The sequence below is a fragment of the Suillus clintonianus genome, assembly GCF_016758775.1.
Source record: "Suillus clintonianus strain FC179 chromosome Unknown DEU56scaffold_126, whole genome shotgun sequence".
In the NCBI taxonomy this organism is placed as follows: domain Eukaryota; kingdom Fungi; phylum Basidiomycota; class Agaricomycetes; order Boletales; family Suillaceae; genus Suillus; species Suillus clintonianus.
The window spans coordinates 45595-61954 of NW_024539350.1; the positions used below are offsets into that span (position 1 = coordinate 45595).

Below are 16360 nucleotides of genomic sequence, written 5' to 3' on the forward strand. Positions count from 1 at the left end.
TGAACTCTGTCTTGTCTCCAGAGCTGTAGGCGCTCGGAAACGGGTGTCATTGTCCGTGTTGGGGACACGGAGCAACCGTTGGCCACTGAGTTCAATGATGTACTGAAGTCAGAGGAGGACATGTACGCCTGGTGAAGGGCCTTACATGCCTGCAAGAGTAACATCATTTGCGACCCACGGGTGCACGTCGAAGAATTATCGGTTAGAAAGGAAGCCCAGAATGTAGTTCTTCAGCAAAGAGACAGGAACCCTGCTTCAGGCTTCATTTTGTGGTTCACTTGAAGGTGAGATGCGCATCTAATCTCGAACAGCCGTGAGAGAGCGTGAAAATTTCGATTGAGCGACAACGTTAACGAGCATGCGTTATATACCCCTCTGGTAACGAAATATCGCAATGGCTCCGGGGTCGTACCATTGATAAATTTACAGTACATAAGCGGCCTGAGGGAGACATCGAAAGCATAGAGTTTTAGGAATATTGGATGAATCAGAAATGACCGGACGACATCTTGAGTAGGAAGACTGGTTCGAGGTAATTAGAGGGTTGACCCGAATTTACGGTGGAATGTCATAGCGCATGAACAGTTTGAGAATAAGATGCGGCCAGGTCGCGATACATGTTAATTGTTGGAATCATCTCACAATCCCCAGCGGATACCGAAGAAGACGTAGTTATGATCCACCCGTTCGTACAAGGGTCGGTATGGCCCCAGATGCTGCATGCGCCGTTCATGATGCAGAGTTTAGATTTCGGTATCAGACGAGATGTGCGCACACGGCGGCTGCCCATTGAGAAGACTACATCGCAGGCAGTAAGTGCCAGTGGCGGCAGTTGCAAAATTCAAACATGGGGAGCTATTTGTCCAAGTTTGTCCGACGCCACATTCAGACACGCCATTTTTGCTGCAAAGGTCGCGTCGACTAGAGTCGACTAGGTGCCAATCAAGATTCTACCTCCTCTGCATCAAGCCATACATCTGAGGGGTATGCATCCGAGTGCATCCAGGTGCAGCCGCCTATCTAGTACCTGTACCCAACGTAATGTTTCATTCTTGGAATCTAAAGCTTCTGCTTACGAACTTATTCTTCGAACGCCTCTGTCACCGTTCCGCGCCTGATAGCACAGTACTAGATCAGTATGGATCTATCGGCTTCACCCGTCCGTCTCGCAGGATGTCGAGTTATATCTGACATGTCCAGATCAGTGCTAAACGTTAGATCATAACGCCGACCATTATTGAATGCAGTTAGCAGTCGTCTGGTGGTCCCGGCTGCGGATTGAAATATTTTCACGGCCTTTTCATTTAGTGGAATACTCCAACGCCGTCACACTTTGTTTTTGAGTCTCCTGGGCTCAATGGTCCTATCAGGATGATTCTGCGCTATGATGGGAATTGGAGGGATGAGGGCCCTCGATACATTGCTGGTGTTCTTTGGCCATCGTTCTGTAGGTTTGGTTCAAGGAGCTTCCTGCAGGCAATCTGGTAAAGCTCGTATTCTGGTTATCCCGTTTGTAGAATATCCACGGACTGCAATACCAGCGATCGCCGATCGCACCCATAAAGGCAAGTCTAGTATTGCACTTGCAGTTTGGAATTCCATTGCTGAGGACTATAAAGTCAAGCACCCGCCCGCCCGTTAAGTTTCAGCCAACTTTTCTCCCTTCCCAACGTCCTACTCTACTGCATCAATTCAATCTCGTTGACCACTTTCGATTTTACCTTAGCATGTCCTCTCCTGGAACCTCTCCGCGAGATTTGGCACCAGGGCTCACACTGGCGTCGACGCCATTGTCATCTTCCACCCCGCCGGATTTTATTTCCTCCCCGCTCACTTCCTCCCCGACCATTTCCTCCCGGTTTAATCCGTCCCCTCGTCCTCGGCAAGCTCCACTGCAGAGCCCAGGCAGCGAGATCGTTCCCTCATACCCGCGCAGACAGTCTATCAGCCAATTGCGTCTCAATGCCTTCCCACTTTACCCCATCCCTGATTCGGCGGTTGCTCTTCGCACCCTTAATATCAGCGGAGTATCCACCTTGCAGACGTCACCTAGACAGAGCGTTGCTGAGCAATCGATGATGTCCATTGGAAGTTCCTCTGCTGGGTCGACTCCCTATGTGCGACCTCGCTCGTCCTCTGGTTCCTTCAACCAGTCGTCGTCACCTTCGTTCTCCGGGTATCGGCCACCGTCACTTGCGGCCTCTCCCATTATAGAGGCCCCGCCACATCCAAGCCACAAGCGTTCATCATCATACAATTTCCCTGCGCCAGGCGACGGGTCTTACCCCCATTCGAGGTCTAGCTCTGTCGTGCACAGTCCTTCGACGCCAGACCATAGAAACTCGCACTCCTTTTCTCACTCGCCATCTCCTCGTTCTCAATCTTCAATATTTTTCTCTCCCGCGATGTCAATGCACAACCAGTCTCCCCCCGTCCCATCTACCCCTCCGCGCTATGTGCCATTCCAGGAGAGTAGTTCGTTCGCCGATCGCGACTGCGACGAAGTAGATTTGGCTGCTCATATCAAGGGTGACGTCACACCTCCAGGACGCCCGCCAAGGCGCTGGTGGAATTTGACAGTTCCATGGAATGCGGACGAGTGGTGGACCCCCGGAGAATTCGTGTATCAAGACGAGCCCAGAGTCGACGAAAGGCTAAATCCGGTCCGGCCCACGAAGCTGCATCTCCCTACTAGCGACGGGACTTCCGATGGAGAACCCAGAGAGCTGACGATCAGGCCATTGTGTGTTGGAATTGCGGAAGCTGAGAGAGAGGCAATGTTGAAAAATAGTATGTTTGCTCCCTTTCGATGGCAAGGAAAAGACAGCGATAAGGAGAGGGACGAGAAATTGAAGGCACTCTCTCATTTTACTGATGCCGAGCGAGATGGTTTCAACAGAGCACGGAGTGTGAGCCCGTTCCTGTTCATTTTGTACTTTCTCTTACAGAGCTTCGCAGACTGTCATCCTGGCGTGCCATTCAGTAATGACACGAGACGAGCTGACTTCTGAACATGTAAAGATGAATCCTGCAGCGTCCTGTAGGTGCCCTATCTTCGCTAATGTGAACGGAAGTTAATTTGATCACTTGTAGGCGTTGTCTCGACATTGGGGACAATTATTGATGAAGCGCTCCCTGTTTTGAAGACCATCCTGGAGTCTACATACGATCTGGCCGGTCTAGTTCCTGTACCGTTTTTCCTGGAGGCGTCGCGAACCCTCCTAATTATCTGGGAGGCGTGCGAGCAGCTTTCGGTGGGTTGCTCCACGGCTATGCATTTCCATCGTTGCTGACATTACATACTTCTTTCCCTGTAACGTCGTTCTGAAGTCTAATCGACTTTCTTGTCTTCGCATTGTCGAACGCTGCGCAGGAATGTTGTACTTTATGCGTGAGCAGATCGAAGGGGTCGGTCCCATCGTTGGCAAAGAACTCGACGCGGCCTTCCATGTTTTTAGAGAAGTCATCTTCCAGGTATGTTTTTGCTGTCTGTATGCCTCCGTTATAGCTCTGACGCCAACGTAAATCGTAGATCGAGGGGTTTCTCTGCCGAATCAGCCGCCGGCCAATGCTAAAACGCTTTATCAGGAGAGCCGAAATCGCCAAAGAACTTTGCAATTGCGATCAGGCTTTGATGGATGCTTGGCTAAGATTGAATGTATGTTTATTTTTTTTATCACACGTTCACCATCTGAAACGACAGCTTGCGGCGCAGGCAACGATGTCTGTGAGGATTGTTAAGAATGTCGTATGTCTTGACGGGAAGATCGAAGACCTGGTGACAGCGGTTCTTTCGGACAATACCTCGACGCTATGTGCCAACTGCGACACAGAGACGTCGGCAGAACCGAATGATCGACTTGCAGAGACCGTCCCATCCATACCAGAGTGTCTGACGACCACTGAGGGCGATGTTCGTCGCGAATTAAACCCTATCTTCCCTGAAGAAAATCCAGATAAGGATCTTCGACTCGACCAGTTCCAACTAGAACATCTTCCTGGCTTTATCAACACTGCGCAGTGCGATGCGGACGTCCTCAATGGTTTGGAAATCGAACGGAACGAAGTCGCTGAGATAATGAAGGCCATGCGGCGACAGTTGGAGTCCCTGCGCCATGAATTCTCGCGTTCAACCGCTGCTGCCAGCGACAGTACTCTCGCTGAGATGGAGCTTTTGGATGCCAGTATCGCCTCTATGTCGAAGCTGCGCTGTATGCAGGTGCGAGGCGCAGGCACTGACAATTCTCTTTCACCATGGGAACTTCCTTCATGGACGATCACGCGGTGAGTCCCTTCTCAATATTATGTCGTGCTCCCATACTGATAATATGGTTCAGATACGAGGTCGATCGGTTCGAGATGATCGGTCAAGGGTCATTCTCTAGAGTTTACGCTGGATCCTGGCGCGATAGAGTGGTCGCCATCAAGGTTCTCCACGACTTCACTCCAGCTTCGACGTTTCGTCGAGAGGTCGAGCTCTGGCGCAGGCTTAGGCACCCTCAGGTCGTTCATATGTTCGGGGCAAGCAGCGCTCATGGATCCAAGCCATGGTTCATCGTGAGCGAGCTCTACGAACGCGGAAGCCTCGTGGAATGGTTGCTGACCACAGCGCGTGATGATCACGCCATGCCACGCCATGCAGACCAGTTCCGTTTCATCTCTCAGATCGCTGGCGGGATGGAATATCTGCACTCCCAAAAGGTAGTGCATGGTGATTTGAAGGTTCGTTAGTCATACAATTTCCAGTGCTTTGCTCATGTATGTCATGGAACAGTGCGCGAACGTTTTCGTGAATAAGGAAGGAAACTGCGCCATTGCTGACTTCGGTCAGAGCGAACTCAAGGACGATGCCTACAGGCTTAGCGGGTGTCAACGACCAAGTATGTTGGTTTTTGAAGTCATACCCTGGTTCTGACCACCTGATCGAACAGAGGGGACGCCGAGGTGGAAAGCGCCAGAGCTTTTGGACGGTGCGGCAAGTCCGACAATGCAAGCGGATGTCTACGCTTATGCCATCTGCTGCGTGGAGATCCTCAATATGGGCGGCATTCCTTATGGCACTCGAGACGACGAAGACGTCAAGAGGATTGTACTCGGTACGTTCAAGGCGTCTTGTTCAACTTTTAAAATTGCTGATGTGTCTCCAGAACGAGATGGTCGCCCAGAGGTGTCTGATACCCCTCTGGCCGATATTGTTCTCCCAATCATCAGCTGCTGCTGGGCGCGTAACCCTCGTTATCGTTCGCCATTTCCCATGACGGTGTTTTGGCTTCGAGGCTGTCGGAATTTTGTATATCCCTATGGTGCAGACGGCTTACCAACCCCTTGCACGCCAAATGGTCCCGCTAACTCGCCAGTCGTTGGCTACTCAGACCGTCCCTCGCCTGGCCTTCGATTTTTTGGTACACCGACTTCTGACCGCTATTCTTGGCTACCACACACTCCATCGATGTCTGATTATTTCAGCACGTCGTCTGGATTTGGGTCTGAGTTCGGATATTCAGAGCCTGATTCTGACTTGCAGGACATTCCAGAGTCGTCTATGTCAACCGAGACTTCGGGTTTCGTGGATCCGAACGCTGTCTGTGAGGTCGGCACCACCACCGATCACACCACGGACGATCTCCTTCCTGAGCTATCTACGAATACGTGGGCACGGGCCATGCAGAATGAGCGGCGGTACAGGATTTTGGCCAGGGACACCCATGAGTATGAAAAATGGTGTATGTCACAGTTCATTCATATTATGTGCTGATACTCATTGTTTAGTCACGACGCCTCTTTGGTATCCCTCACCTGTCGAGGTGGGTGCTGTGGGGTATGTGTCCAAACCTGACGGGGAGTTCATAACCCTCTGTAACGTCATTGAACTTGGAGGAAAGAAAAAGGCCGAGGGTGACGTGGCAAAATGCATGCGTTCCTTGCGGGATTACGGTACCATCAACATCGAGAAGACACGTCGTGTTCAAAATGGTTTTCTGAACAGATTGAAATTTGGTGCCAACCGTCGCGAGTACGTGGTACTTACTTGTGGCTGTATGTTTTGCTGAAACATCTGCAGGGGGGACGTATCTCGCAGGCAAGAATTTCCCCTGCAAGCTGGTAAGAAGACAGCTGCGGTATACGCCGAGTCGTTCGAGCGCCGGGACTTCTCCGATGGCAGTCTAACTGCAGCCAGGCAGTGGTTTAAAGAAAATATCCACACGGTCCTACAAGAATACGCACCAAATCACCCTATCCAGAAAGAGGACGTCTTCCTTGGTACGTGTTCAATCTCTACCTTCTTAGCTTAGTCTTAGTGACGTTGTTTCGCAGTAACGAACACTGTAAATGCGCGTGACTACGCTCTCTTTGTCGCCGATCCCATTTCGTCAGGGGTAGCATACTTCAATGTTTTCTCTTCTCACAAAGCGAATCATCCGTGGGGCACTTTCACAGTCAAGTATGATGGTCAGGATTACTTCCCCGCGGAGGCCAACTTTACGAGTAAGGTGTCACGATCCCGCAAGACCTGGGATACCATACTCCTTGCGCGACTTCGCTTCGTGCCTGATGCAGAAGAGCCGACTCTGTACTAGGAAGCATCATCCCTCCCATCTTATTCAACGAATTGGCTACATACCTTTTTTTCTGTCTCCTGTACTGTTAGTATTCCAGCGGACATTTCGCGTTAATATTGTATGTATGGATATGTCATGTTTTGTAACAAGCTTCACGTACCATATCAAAGCATGGTGTCTGGTCAGACTTGATGGCTTACTGACGTTCTTTACCTTCGCTCTCTAGTTGGTATAGGGGTCCACTCTGTCACCAATGCGGGTTGAGCATCCTCACATATCCAATCGAAGCGGCTCGCAAATACACCAACATAGAAGGCCTCACGATCCCTCTCTAAGTCTTCCACGCATAACCTGCAAACGGCGCGGTCTCGTCCAGAACTTTCTCCGCACGTTCTGCGTTCCCGAAGAGCAAATCCAGGAACGCAGGTGCCAGTGCTGTGCGTTATGAAGTCAGTTTGTGAAGGAGTCTGATGTGGGTCTCTGACTTCAGAGAGTGGAGATGTGACTAACTTGACATTGTTAAAGCTGACTGTCGAGGGGGATGCAGCAACGAGGGAAAGCGAGCCGCACCGTGGGTAGTAGAATCAATTAATTTACATGTGTTCATCACTGATCACGGAATTTTTCAGCGGGTCTGTCACTGGAATGGCAGTCAGGTCTTTTTTAGTGAGAATAAAATGTTTGAAAATTCCATTGATTTTAGCATTGATCACTTTAAGATCAGTGACTTAGGCATTGAGCATGAAAAAATCAATGACGAACACACTAATTTTTTAAGCTAAATGAATTGTTGATTCTGTCTCGCGATTGCCATCTTCAGCAAAATTTCTGACGAGTGCTTCTGAGACTTGATCAATCGACATCGTACCTTCGACCAGCCATGTCACAATCGATCAGAAATCCTTCGTCTGCTGATGATTATGGAACGTGCAGGTGCAAACCATCGTGTGGTAAATGGCTATCAAAGTCTGCGCGGAATAAGCACTACCGAAAATTCATCAACAATGAGCTGGAATGTATGCAAGATTCAGACCAGGAAGAGGATTCAGGCCAATATATGGAGCAAGAGAGTGGCAGCTCCAATGACGGGTGAGTTTGGCCTGCTGTAACGAAGATTCTAATTGTGAATTGCAATAGTTCAACTGGCAGGTCCTTCCACACTGGGTCATCAGAGGATGTCATGAGCATCAATGACGGCTGCAGCCACGGTGCTCATAGTGACATTGACTGTGATGAATCATCCGATCACTCATACGCCTCAGACTCAGAAACACCAATCGATATTCCAGACAACTTCATCTTCGATGAGGAAGCAGATGATGACGAGTATCTGCACCTTTCACTCGAGGATATTGCAGAGCAGCTCAATGCTTGGGCAGACCCAAATGCTGATGGTGATTTCTATGGCATCCGTTAGTGTTTTTCTATTCAATTGACGGTCTGACCCCATACTCAATGTTTGATGCAGGTAATGATGTGATCACAGAAGAGGACCGAGACAACATCCGAGCTTTTCAGCTGAAAATGCTTGCGAACATACCTCGCCATGCCTATGATAGAATGCGCTATGCTTTTCGACACAAAATGACATTGGATTCGGAATGGGTCATAGTTCATCGCTTAGCGCTGCTGTCTGGAATCGAACCCCAGAACATACACTGCTGCATACAATCTTGCATCGCTTATACAGGACAATATGTTCACGATGAAAGATGCCCATTTTGCGATGAAGCCCGATATACCAAACATGGCCATCCTCGACGCACATTCATGTACATTCCTCTAATTCCTCGACTTCAAGCTCTCTTCCATAATCCCACCATGATCGAACAATTGACTTATCGCCACAACTTTGCACAGAGTGATAGGCTTATCAGGGATGTGTTCGATGGCGAGTGGTACCGCAAACTTCGCTCCCGTCATGTTGTTGTAGATGGTGTCAAGCGACGACACAAATACTTTCATGAGCCACATGACATAGCGCTTGCACTATCTGCTGACAGCTATCTCCTCTTCAAGAGACGTCGTGGGGGCCCATCTGCTACTCCCATCCTTCTACAAAATTTCAACCTCCCTCCACAGGTCCGAACTCGCTTAGAGAATCTCATCTGCGTCGGAGTCATTCCAGGTCCCCATCAACCAAAAGATATTGAGTCTTTCCTTGCTCCCTTCGATGACGAGTGTGCTGTTCTCGCTGATGGAGTGCGAACACTTGATGGATCCACCCGAAATCATTTTGATCTCCATGCATATGTCATCTTCGAGGACGGTGATATTGTTGCTATCGAAAAGCTATTAAACATCAAGGGTCACAATGCGGTCTATCCATGCCGTTCATGTGAGATACAAGGAGTACGGAATATCACTGGCCGCGGCAAAGTGTACTACACTCCTCTTAGCACCCCAGACCTCGACCACCAGCCTCGACCATCTCTTGACCCTCACCATCTGCCTCTTCGCTCGCACCAGAGCTACCTCGACGCACATGACAAACTATGGTCAGCCACAACACGAACAGAGAAAGCTGTCATTGCCAAGCAAACTGGTATTCGCGGTCCTCCTGCACTACGACGTGTGGAATCATTGGACTATTCAAAGTCATTTCCATATGAATGGATGCATTTGTTTCTGGAGAATGTCGTGCCTACCCTCGTAAATCTGTGGACTGGTCGTTTTAAAGGCCTCGATTCTGGTTTTGAGAACTACGAGATCTCGGATGATGTTTGGGAAGAAATTGGAGCTGAGACAGCGGGTGCTGTCAAGGACATCCCTGCAGCCTTTGTACGGGCCCTTGGCAATATTGCTCATGATCGCTCAAATTTTACAGCCGAAGCATGGGGATTTTGGTTCATGTACCTGGCCCCCGTCATACTCAAGGATCGATTTGAAGATGCAAAGTACTATGACCATATGTGTGAACTCGCAGGGATGATGAAGAAAATGCTGCAATTCCAGCTTACTCATGGTGAGATTGACGCACTTGACGAGGGACTAATCAAATGGGTCAAAACATACGAAGAGTGAGTGGACGCCATCTCCCTTTGAAATATGCTATTGTTGATACCTCTCTGGTTCAGCTACTACTACCAATATGCAGAGGATCGATTGTCAACATGCACCCTCCCCATCCATGGTCTACTTCACATTGCAAGTGGGATACGCTACTGTGGACCAGTATGGACGAGCTGGACATTTTACATGGAGCGCTACTGTGGCTTCCTCCAGGCTCACCTGCATTCGCGCCGATTTCCTTGGAGTAATATCAGTCGGCGGGTGTTGTATATGGCCTATCTGACCCAAGTGACAGTAAAATATGATCTTGGCGAAGATTTTCGTGTGACATCTCGGCGTCTACAAGATGGTGAACTGCGACGGGGTGAAAGGGTTTTTGATACATGTACGTGCTCATCTGTCCATGATAAACTGATGACATGGTGGACAGACTAATGATGTTGGCCATCAGACCCTGAATTCATCATTTGCGCACCTATCAACTATAAGTACAGGCCTAGAGACGATAACTTGTTGGGTGTCATCGCTACATACTTCCACCAGATCCTTGGTAGACGGCAAGATCAAATTCAAGCCCAACTGCCCGTACTGATGCCACTATGTGGAAAAGCACGCATTTGCTACCGAGGGGACACGATTCGCACTGTCTTTGCAATTCGTCGACTGACACAATCCTACAGAGATAACACCTTCGTGCGGGTAAGTCTAGTGTCATTGTTTGTTCATAAACTTACCATCTATAGTATGAGATCCAATATAATGACACAGGAAATCGTGTCGTCAATGTCATAAGCTACGGTCGCCTCGAGAAGATCATACTTTGCAACTTGGATGACAAGGCCATATGGGGGTCTCACCGGAATTCCCTCCACATCCTCGCAGTTATTGCCCCCTGCGATACAGATGGGTGTGATGCTTCACAAACCGTTGTGGAGTATAAACAATTCCTGCCAATTATCGTTAGCGATGTACGCAATATAAAAGCCGCAGTGGGCAGAGTTAATACACGTGGAAGGTGGGGTATCATAGATCGTACCATCAATGCTGCCTGTGCATCATTTGCAGACGTGGATGAGGAGTACAATTATATTTCAGATGAGGAAACATAGATACAGCAATGTAAAGTATATAGCGACGTGCATGGATGTATCTTCCATAATGCTAGTTCTTGGTCACCAAAGCAGGACGGAAGAGGTGCGTGATTGTCGAAATAGCAAGGCAGACAGGCGACGTCCACCATGCCGAAACACCCCCGATCAACATTACAACAGCACTAGTCCTCGCCAAGACCGTCCTCGTCACCCTCAAGCCATCACCCATACCCCCCAGGATTTGCGCAGAGTCTGCCCATTCGAGCATCCAGAACATCGTGCCAGTGATCAAAGATGGTGCGAGAAACAGAGGAATAAATGTCGCAGGGAAACTCGAGTCTGATTTGGAGATTTTGAGTGTGCGACTGACGACGCGGGGAACTGCGATTGCAATAGGGAAGGCGAGGAGGAGTGATGTGATTGGTGGGGCTGATGATGACTCGGACGCATAAAAAGTGACGGTGCAGTAGGGGTGTTGTTCCTGCGATGAACGGCGATACCATTCACTGTAGCGTTGCGTGTCATGAAGCGCTGTATGCTTCAACTGATATCTGACATGAGACGAAGGCTCGAGTGAGATGATAAACATGAGAACACGACATATTGGCTACTTGCGACTCACCACACAGTCGAGAGGAGTAGAATAATGGTGCCATCAGATATCACACATGGACCCAGGAAAGAGTGCCTGCCACGGACATTCTCATCAAGACCTAGGAAGGTCGCAATGGTGGCGAGGTTCGGAGTGAAGAAATCAGATGCAGATATTCCAAGGGTACTGAATAGAAATAGCAGCCAGAGGACCAATCCGTCGAAGATGAAAGGACGAAGGGGAGCGGGAGCGCAGAAGTAGTGGGAGAGGTACGGAATGCTTAGAAAGGTTTGAGGGGACGGACATGACTCAAGAACATGCGTGCACTGTGACAAAAGGTCGTAGGATAAAGTTAGCCACGAGGCTATCGACATGGGGATTCAAAAGTAGTCTTCCCCAGGGAACGAGTGAGACATCTCCACTTCTCAAGTGCCCCAGCGATCGGGGAAGTGGTGCGGTCGGACTGAGCGATTGGAATGTGGTCTGGGCGGGGACTTGGTGGAAGGATGTAGGAGGTATGACCGCGACTGGTTAATATGGTATGTCTACACAGTCTAGGACGTACAACTCAACTGTCGGAATTTGCCGGCGGAATTTGAAGTTTCACGTGATCTTGTTGGACTGTTGGACTTTTTGCGTCTGTTTGAATTTCGATAAGATGTGTACAAATGTACGACTTGTTCAGCTCCGGACTGGCGGTAACACATATAGTGCGGCTTGGAAGCCAGCACGGATGCCAATAGTCCGGGAGTAACAAGTTGTACTAGTACAGTACCAGAACCATCGAAATACCCGCACTCTGCCGGTACTCTCACATCAAGTCTTATAGTGCGGAGCATGCAGATTTGCCTGGCACTGGTTCCCGCCCCGTACACTGTTCTTGCTTTGGGCGCCCTCATAATTGCTGGCACCTTGCAGGTACGAACTCCTAACCCTAACCCTAAGCTTGCTCAATGGCTGCAGCCCATGCTTTCTCTCGTGTTGCTCAATGGCTGCAGCCCATGCTTTCTCTCGTGTTGCTCCTGCTATCGCAAATGCTCGTACACGTCCTTCACTGGCTTCAAACCGTGCTGTGGTGTCCCCATCCCATGAAGACAACACCCACACAATGATCGTCAGTGAGGCGTCATCATCGTTACGGCTGTCGTGCACAAAATGAAGGTTAGTCCTTCACAGCTTGTTACCATATCTACAGTACCACACTCGTTCACCTCACTTCGTTGTTGGACCGAAATTCAGCATACTGTTCTACCGTGCTCTTGACACGCTCTTGACGGCGTTATCCGGATTCCCGACGCGCCTGTCTCACAAGATGTCGATTCAAACAGAGGTCCTTTCTCCACTGTAACTGAATATCTTTCGAGCAATCTACGGGCAGAACTTGATTTTGTCTCCAATAATTGTTCGGTAGTTCTCTCTGAACTTCACGAATGCGACCTTACTCAGATAGCAGAGAGCCGACTTGAACTTGGGGAGCGTATTATGAGAAAGGCTATTGAGCTATGCTCTGTCTATCCTGGTGATGTGCTTGTACCTGCCAATATCACTACTCTACGAAGACCATTCTCCTTAAAGTTTGATGACTTCCGTTTATCAAATGTCATGGTATGTCTATGAACGCCCGTTGTGTGGGCTCGAGGATGTAGGCGATATGATATAGAGATGTCACGTGCGTGCCAAATAACACGTCAACAAAGGATGTCAACAAATAGTATCAGACGACTTAACCTGCACTCGCAAATTTCTCCAGCACTATCAACAATGCCCCACAACAAAGGAAAAACAGTCAGAAAGATGGACAGGGTCGCAAAGAATCTCAGTCACCTTGAGACTGAGCTTCGTCATATACAGCGTGAGTTAGATTTCGAATTTCCAGAAGGAATAGGAGTAACATGCAGGTAGGAAATGATCATCGCGGAAGGCTCGGCCCCACAGGGCATGCGAAGAACCGGATCAACAAGCCAAAGGGTCAAGCAGGGCGATCAGAACTGAAAGGAGGATACAGTCTTCAACAGGCCATGGGATTGGCTGGCAACAACCGCAAATACAATGCGTTTAGAGTGAGTAGTGTTGACCAGCACTCCGAAATGATTCAAATTTTAATAAGATGATCGCACGGCGATATACGAATCGGTACCTCGATACTGAGAAGACTCTGAAAGAACAGGACAAACTCACGGTGACACTCCTTTTGTCGTATGTATGTATCTCACATTTTTCTGTGCATATATGCTACTCCAACTATGCTCAGGCACAGCGCAAACATCAGTTTCTAGCAAGGTTCCGCGATAACTGGCCATTTCACGACTTTATTGCCTGTTACCTTCGCAATCATGTCCAGTACACCAAGAAACGGCATTCAAATGTGGATGACTTAGAGGTATGCTAATTAATAAATCATAAGTTGGAAGTTGATTGCATATATGCGCACAGATCAACGACTCAGATCTCAGTGATGGGGACCTTGACGACATGCTTAACGATGATGAGGCTACTTTGACTCCGACATCACGACGAAAACGACTCCGACATGCACACCATTCAGACAATTCAGAGACCGACGAGGAAAGGAGCCCACGACCTCAAAAAAAGCTTAAGTTTGCCTATGTGAGTGTTCATGACGTTTCGATTACACTACTAATACTCAAAGCTACTGGCAGGTGTCCATTCCTACTCGTGCAAAGCCAGCTCCAGCTTCTCGTGCAAAACCTGCTCCTCACGCAAAACCTGCTCCTCGCACAAAGCCAGCTCCAAAGTCAAAGATGACCCAGATTCCTGCTCGTCGTCTGGACCTGCCAATACCAACTTCAAAGTCCTCCCCCGCTACTACCCATCCAGACCCACTACCAGCTGCAAAACCAAAACCAAGGCCAATATTGTCATCAGACACGTGCACCACGAAGGTTGCAACGGAAACTCCACCAACCGCCGCGGCCAAGCCAAAGGCGAAACCCAAATCTATTCCTCACAAAACTCACGCCAAGACTAAATCCAAACCAGCAGACGACAATGACAACGATGCTTACGAGTTCGCCGACCTTCCTTTGGTCTGTCCAAATGACAGCTGTAAGGATCTCGTGCCAGCGGACCCCACTATTGAGCTGGTCAAACAGCTTCGGCAGTGGAACTCTTTCAAGACCACTAATCGCTGCATGACCTCGGAGGGTCTACGTCTAGAGCTTGAGATATGCACGGCGCTTCGACAATTGCGTGAAGAAAAGCTCAATATGCAACGCGCCAAAGCCCGAGGATGGCCAACAACCATTATATGGGAGAACATCTCAGATCGAGTCCTCCAAATGGAGGCCGATTTGGATCTCATGATTCATGATCAAAACACGAGGCGCTACAGTTTTTTCCATGATATGTTTCTTGAAGATCTTTCTTCCACAGGTCTGAAAAGCAACTCCACCGAACGAGAATTTTCCAAGCTGGCCATCACTAGCCGACTTCGCATTCCAGCGATGGTTACAAATCATGCTCGTCCTGGATAGTGATTTGCTCGTTTACATGACTCTATCCGTATTGATACTGACATCTTGTTAGCTATGGGGAGAAAGGAAAAACGATAATTCAGTCCGCAATATTTTCCATGTTTGATCACGAACAGACTTCCAATGACGCCTTCGCTCCCCTTGACTTCAAGACCTACATCGAATACTACCTCATACCCTGGGTCGCTATGCACTTAATTTCGAAAGATCTTGGATGCAGTCTGGAAGAGGCGTACGAAGAGATGATTGCCAGTGCTGATTCAGGTGTTTCTCTGCATCCAATGGCTGACAAAGACTCACGCATCGAGAGAATCACGCGTCATCACTGTGTCTTGGCTGCTGAGAAACGTGTTGAGAAGGTCAAGCGCTTCCGCAATGAGATGAAGGATGAAATCGAGAAGGCAAAGGAGGAACAGAGGATGCACGATGAATTAGCTGCAAAGATTGCTTCTAAGGTGCGTAGTATCATGTTACGTGTTCGGTCATGTGCTCAGATGATTGTTGTCTAGCAGCGCGCAGTACGTCCTTTCTGGAACTTATACTGACAGCCCCTTGTTCATTTTAGCTCACGTTCGCGCTATTACGCACTAGCCCATTACTTCCAAATCACAACCAACAGCAGGTCCCTCTAAATTCCCTGGATCATATGACAATGCAGCATATCAAGATGAGGGCGAATCGGAGCTCTCTGAACCGGTGCGCTCTTACACTTTCTTCCCGCTGACTTTCACCTTCAATTACTGCTTCGAATAGCCCGAGAGTATCCAGGCTACTCCGGTACCACGGTCTAAACCTTCTCGCACACAACCAGCCAGGCGAAGGGTTAGTTTTCTCTATGCGCGCTGTCTCACTGACAATCTGTTTTTTTCAGTCGCGCAGATGAGCATTCACACCAGGCCCTTCGTCTCTGCTTGCCGTTTCTTCGAGATAACCAGTTGTTCAACCGTCTCTGCTCAAATTGCCGCCAACTCATTCAAGATTGTTCCCATTGGTATTCTTCATGCATGCTGTTCTTCTATCGATTGCAACTGTTGTACGGCTTCGTGTCTCTCTGTTTATGCACTAGATTGTCTCTTTGCATTTGCCTGTACTGTATTAGCTCAATGCTGCATCATAATTGAACAATTCTCGTGATTGCATCAGTCTTTTCCAATGATGGCCTCGATCTTTTCCAGTGATGGCCTCGATCTTTTCCAGTGATGGCCTCGATCTTTTCCAGTGATGGCCTCGATCTTTTCCAGTGATGTTCTCGCAGTATGTTAAGTGATATATTCAATTGAAAATCAATGGAGACTCCACGGAAATTTACATATGTCAAGTTGGTCCTTTCAGTGATATAGAAATCACTAAATTTGAGTGAGCGACACACTAAATTCAAGTAGGCATCCGCTACGGGAATCCAGTGATTCCATTCACTGAAATTCAACGAGTGTACTACCCACAGTGGCCGGAGTGTTGCATGTGTTCCGTGACGTATGCAATCGTGTCTATGGAGAAAGAAAGAGGCAGGAGGTTGGGAAAAGGGCCGAAAATGATATTATTGTCGAATCCCAATGACTGATGAGCTCAGGAAGGGGCTACCTTCCGAGTCCACCCATCAATCTCGACTGC

At 48.7% G+C, this 16360-nt stretch overlaps 6 protein-coding genes across 6 annotated transcripts; 5 read left to right on the forward strand and 1 right to left on the reverse strand.

The window, feature by feature from the left end:
- Positions 1-1836: 1836 nt before the first annotated feature.
- On the forward strand, positions 1837-6745 carry DEU56DRAFT_834233 (uncharacterized protein). Its single transcript, XM_041354698.1, has 13 exons — positions 1837-2909; positions 2959-3040; positions 3094-3254; positions 3331-3474; positions 3533-3658; positions 3716-4284; positions 4338-4722; positions 4775-4880; positions 4932-5096; positions 5148-5723; positions 5770-6013; positions 6062-6261; positions 6316-6745. Exons 1-13 carry the CDS (start codon positions 2076-2078, stop codon positions 6576-6578), a joined length of 3855 nt encoding a protein of 1284 aa, XP_041202851.1. The 5' UTR covers positions 1837-2075; the 3' UTR covers positions 6579-6745.
- A 1270-nt stretch (positions 6746-8015) lies between these two features.
- Positions 8016-8576, forward strand: DEU56DRAFT_746664 (uncharacterized protein; the record flags this gene model as incomplete). The annotated part of the gene is made up of 1 exon (XM_041349221.1): positions 8016-8576. A coding segment is annotated over one exon (561 nt), but the record flags the coding sequence as incomplete, so codon positions are not given.
- Positions 8577-8708: 132 nt separating this feature from the next.
- Positions 8709-9578, forward strand: DEU56DRAFT_713257 (uncharacterized protein; the record flags this gene model as incomplete). The annotated part of the gene is made up of 1 exon (XM_041347544.1): positions 8709-9578. A coding segment is annotated over one exon (870 nt), but the record flags the coding sequence as incomplete, so codon positions are not given.
- A 444-nt stretch (positions 9579-10022) lies between these two features.
- On the forward strand, positions 10023-10681 carry DEU56DRAFT_746663 (uncharacterized protein; the record flags this gene model as incomplete). The annotated part of the gene is made up of 2 exons (XM_041349220.1): positions 10023-10265; positions 10316-10681. Coding segments are annotated over 2 exons (609 nt in total), but the record flags the coding sequence as incomplete, so codon positions are not given.
- Positions 10682-11353: 672 nt separating this feature from the next.
- On the reverse strand, positions 11354-11518 carry DEU56DRAFT_717609 (uncharacterized protein; the record flags this gene model as incomplete). The annotated part of the gene is made up of 1 exon (XM_041347623.1): positions 11354-11518. A coding segment is annotated over one exon (165 nt), but the record flags the coding sequence as incomplete, so codon positions are not given.
- Positions 11519-13016: 1498 nt separating this feature from the next.
- On the forward strand, positions 13017-15632 carry DEU56DRAFT_918200 (uncharacterized protein; the record flags this gene model as incomplete). Its single annotated transcript, XM_041358085.1, has 11 exons — positions 13017-13107; positions 13158-13315; positions 13363-13455; positions 13507-13635; positions 13689-13862; positions 13916-14748; positions 14802-15204; positions 15259-15267; positions 15341-15445; positions 15503-15571; positions 15621-15632. 11 exons carry the CDS (start codon positions 13017-13019, stop codon positions 15630-15632), a joined length of 2076 nt encoding a protein of 691 aa, XP_041202856.1.
- Between the last annotated feature and the right edge of the window lie 728 nt (positions 15633-16360).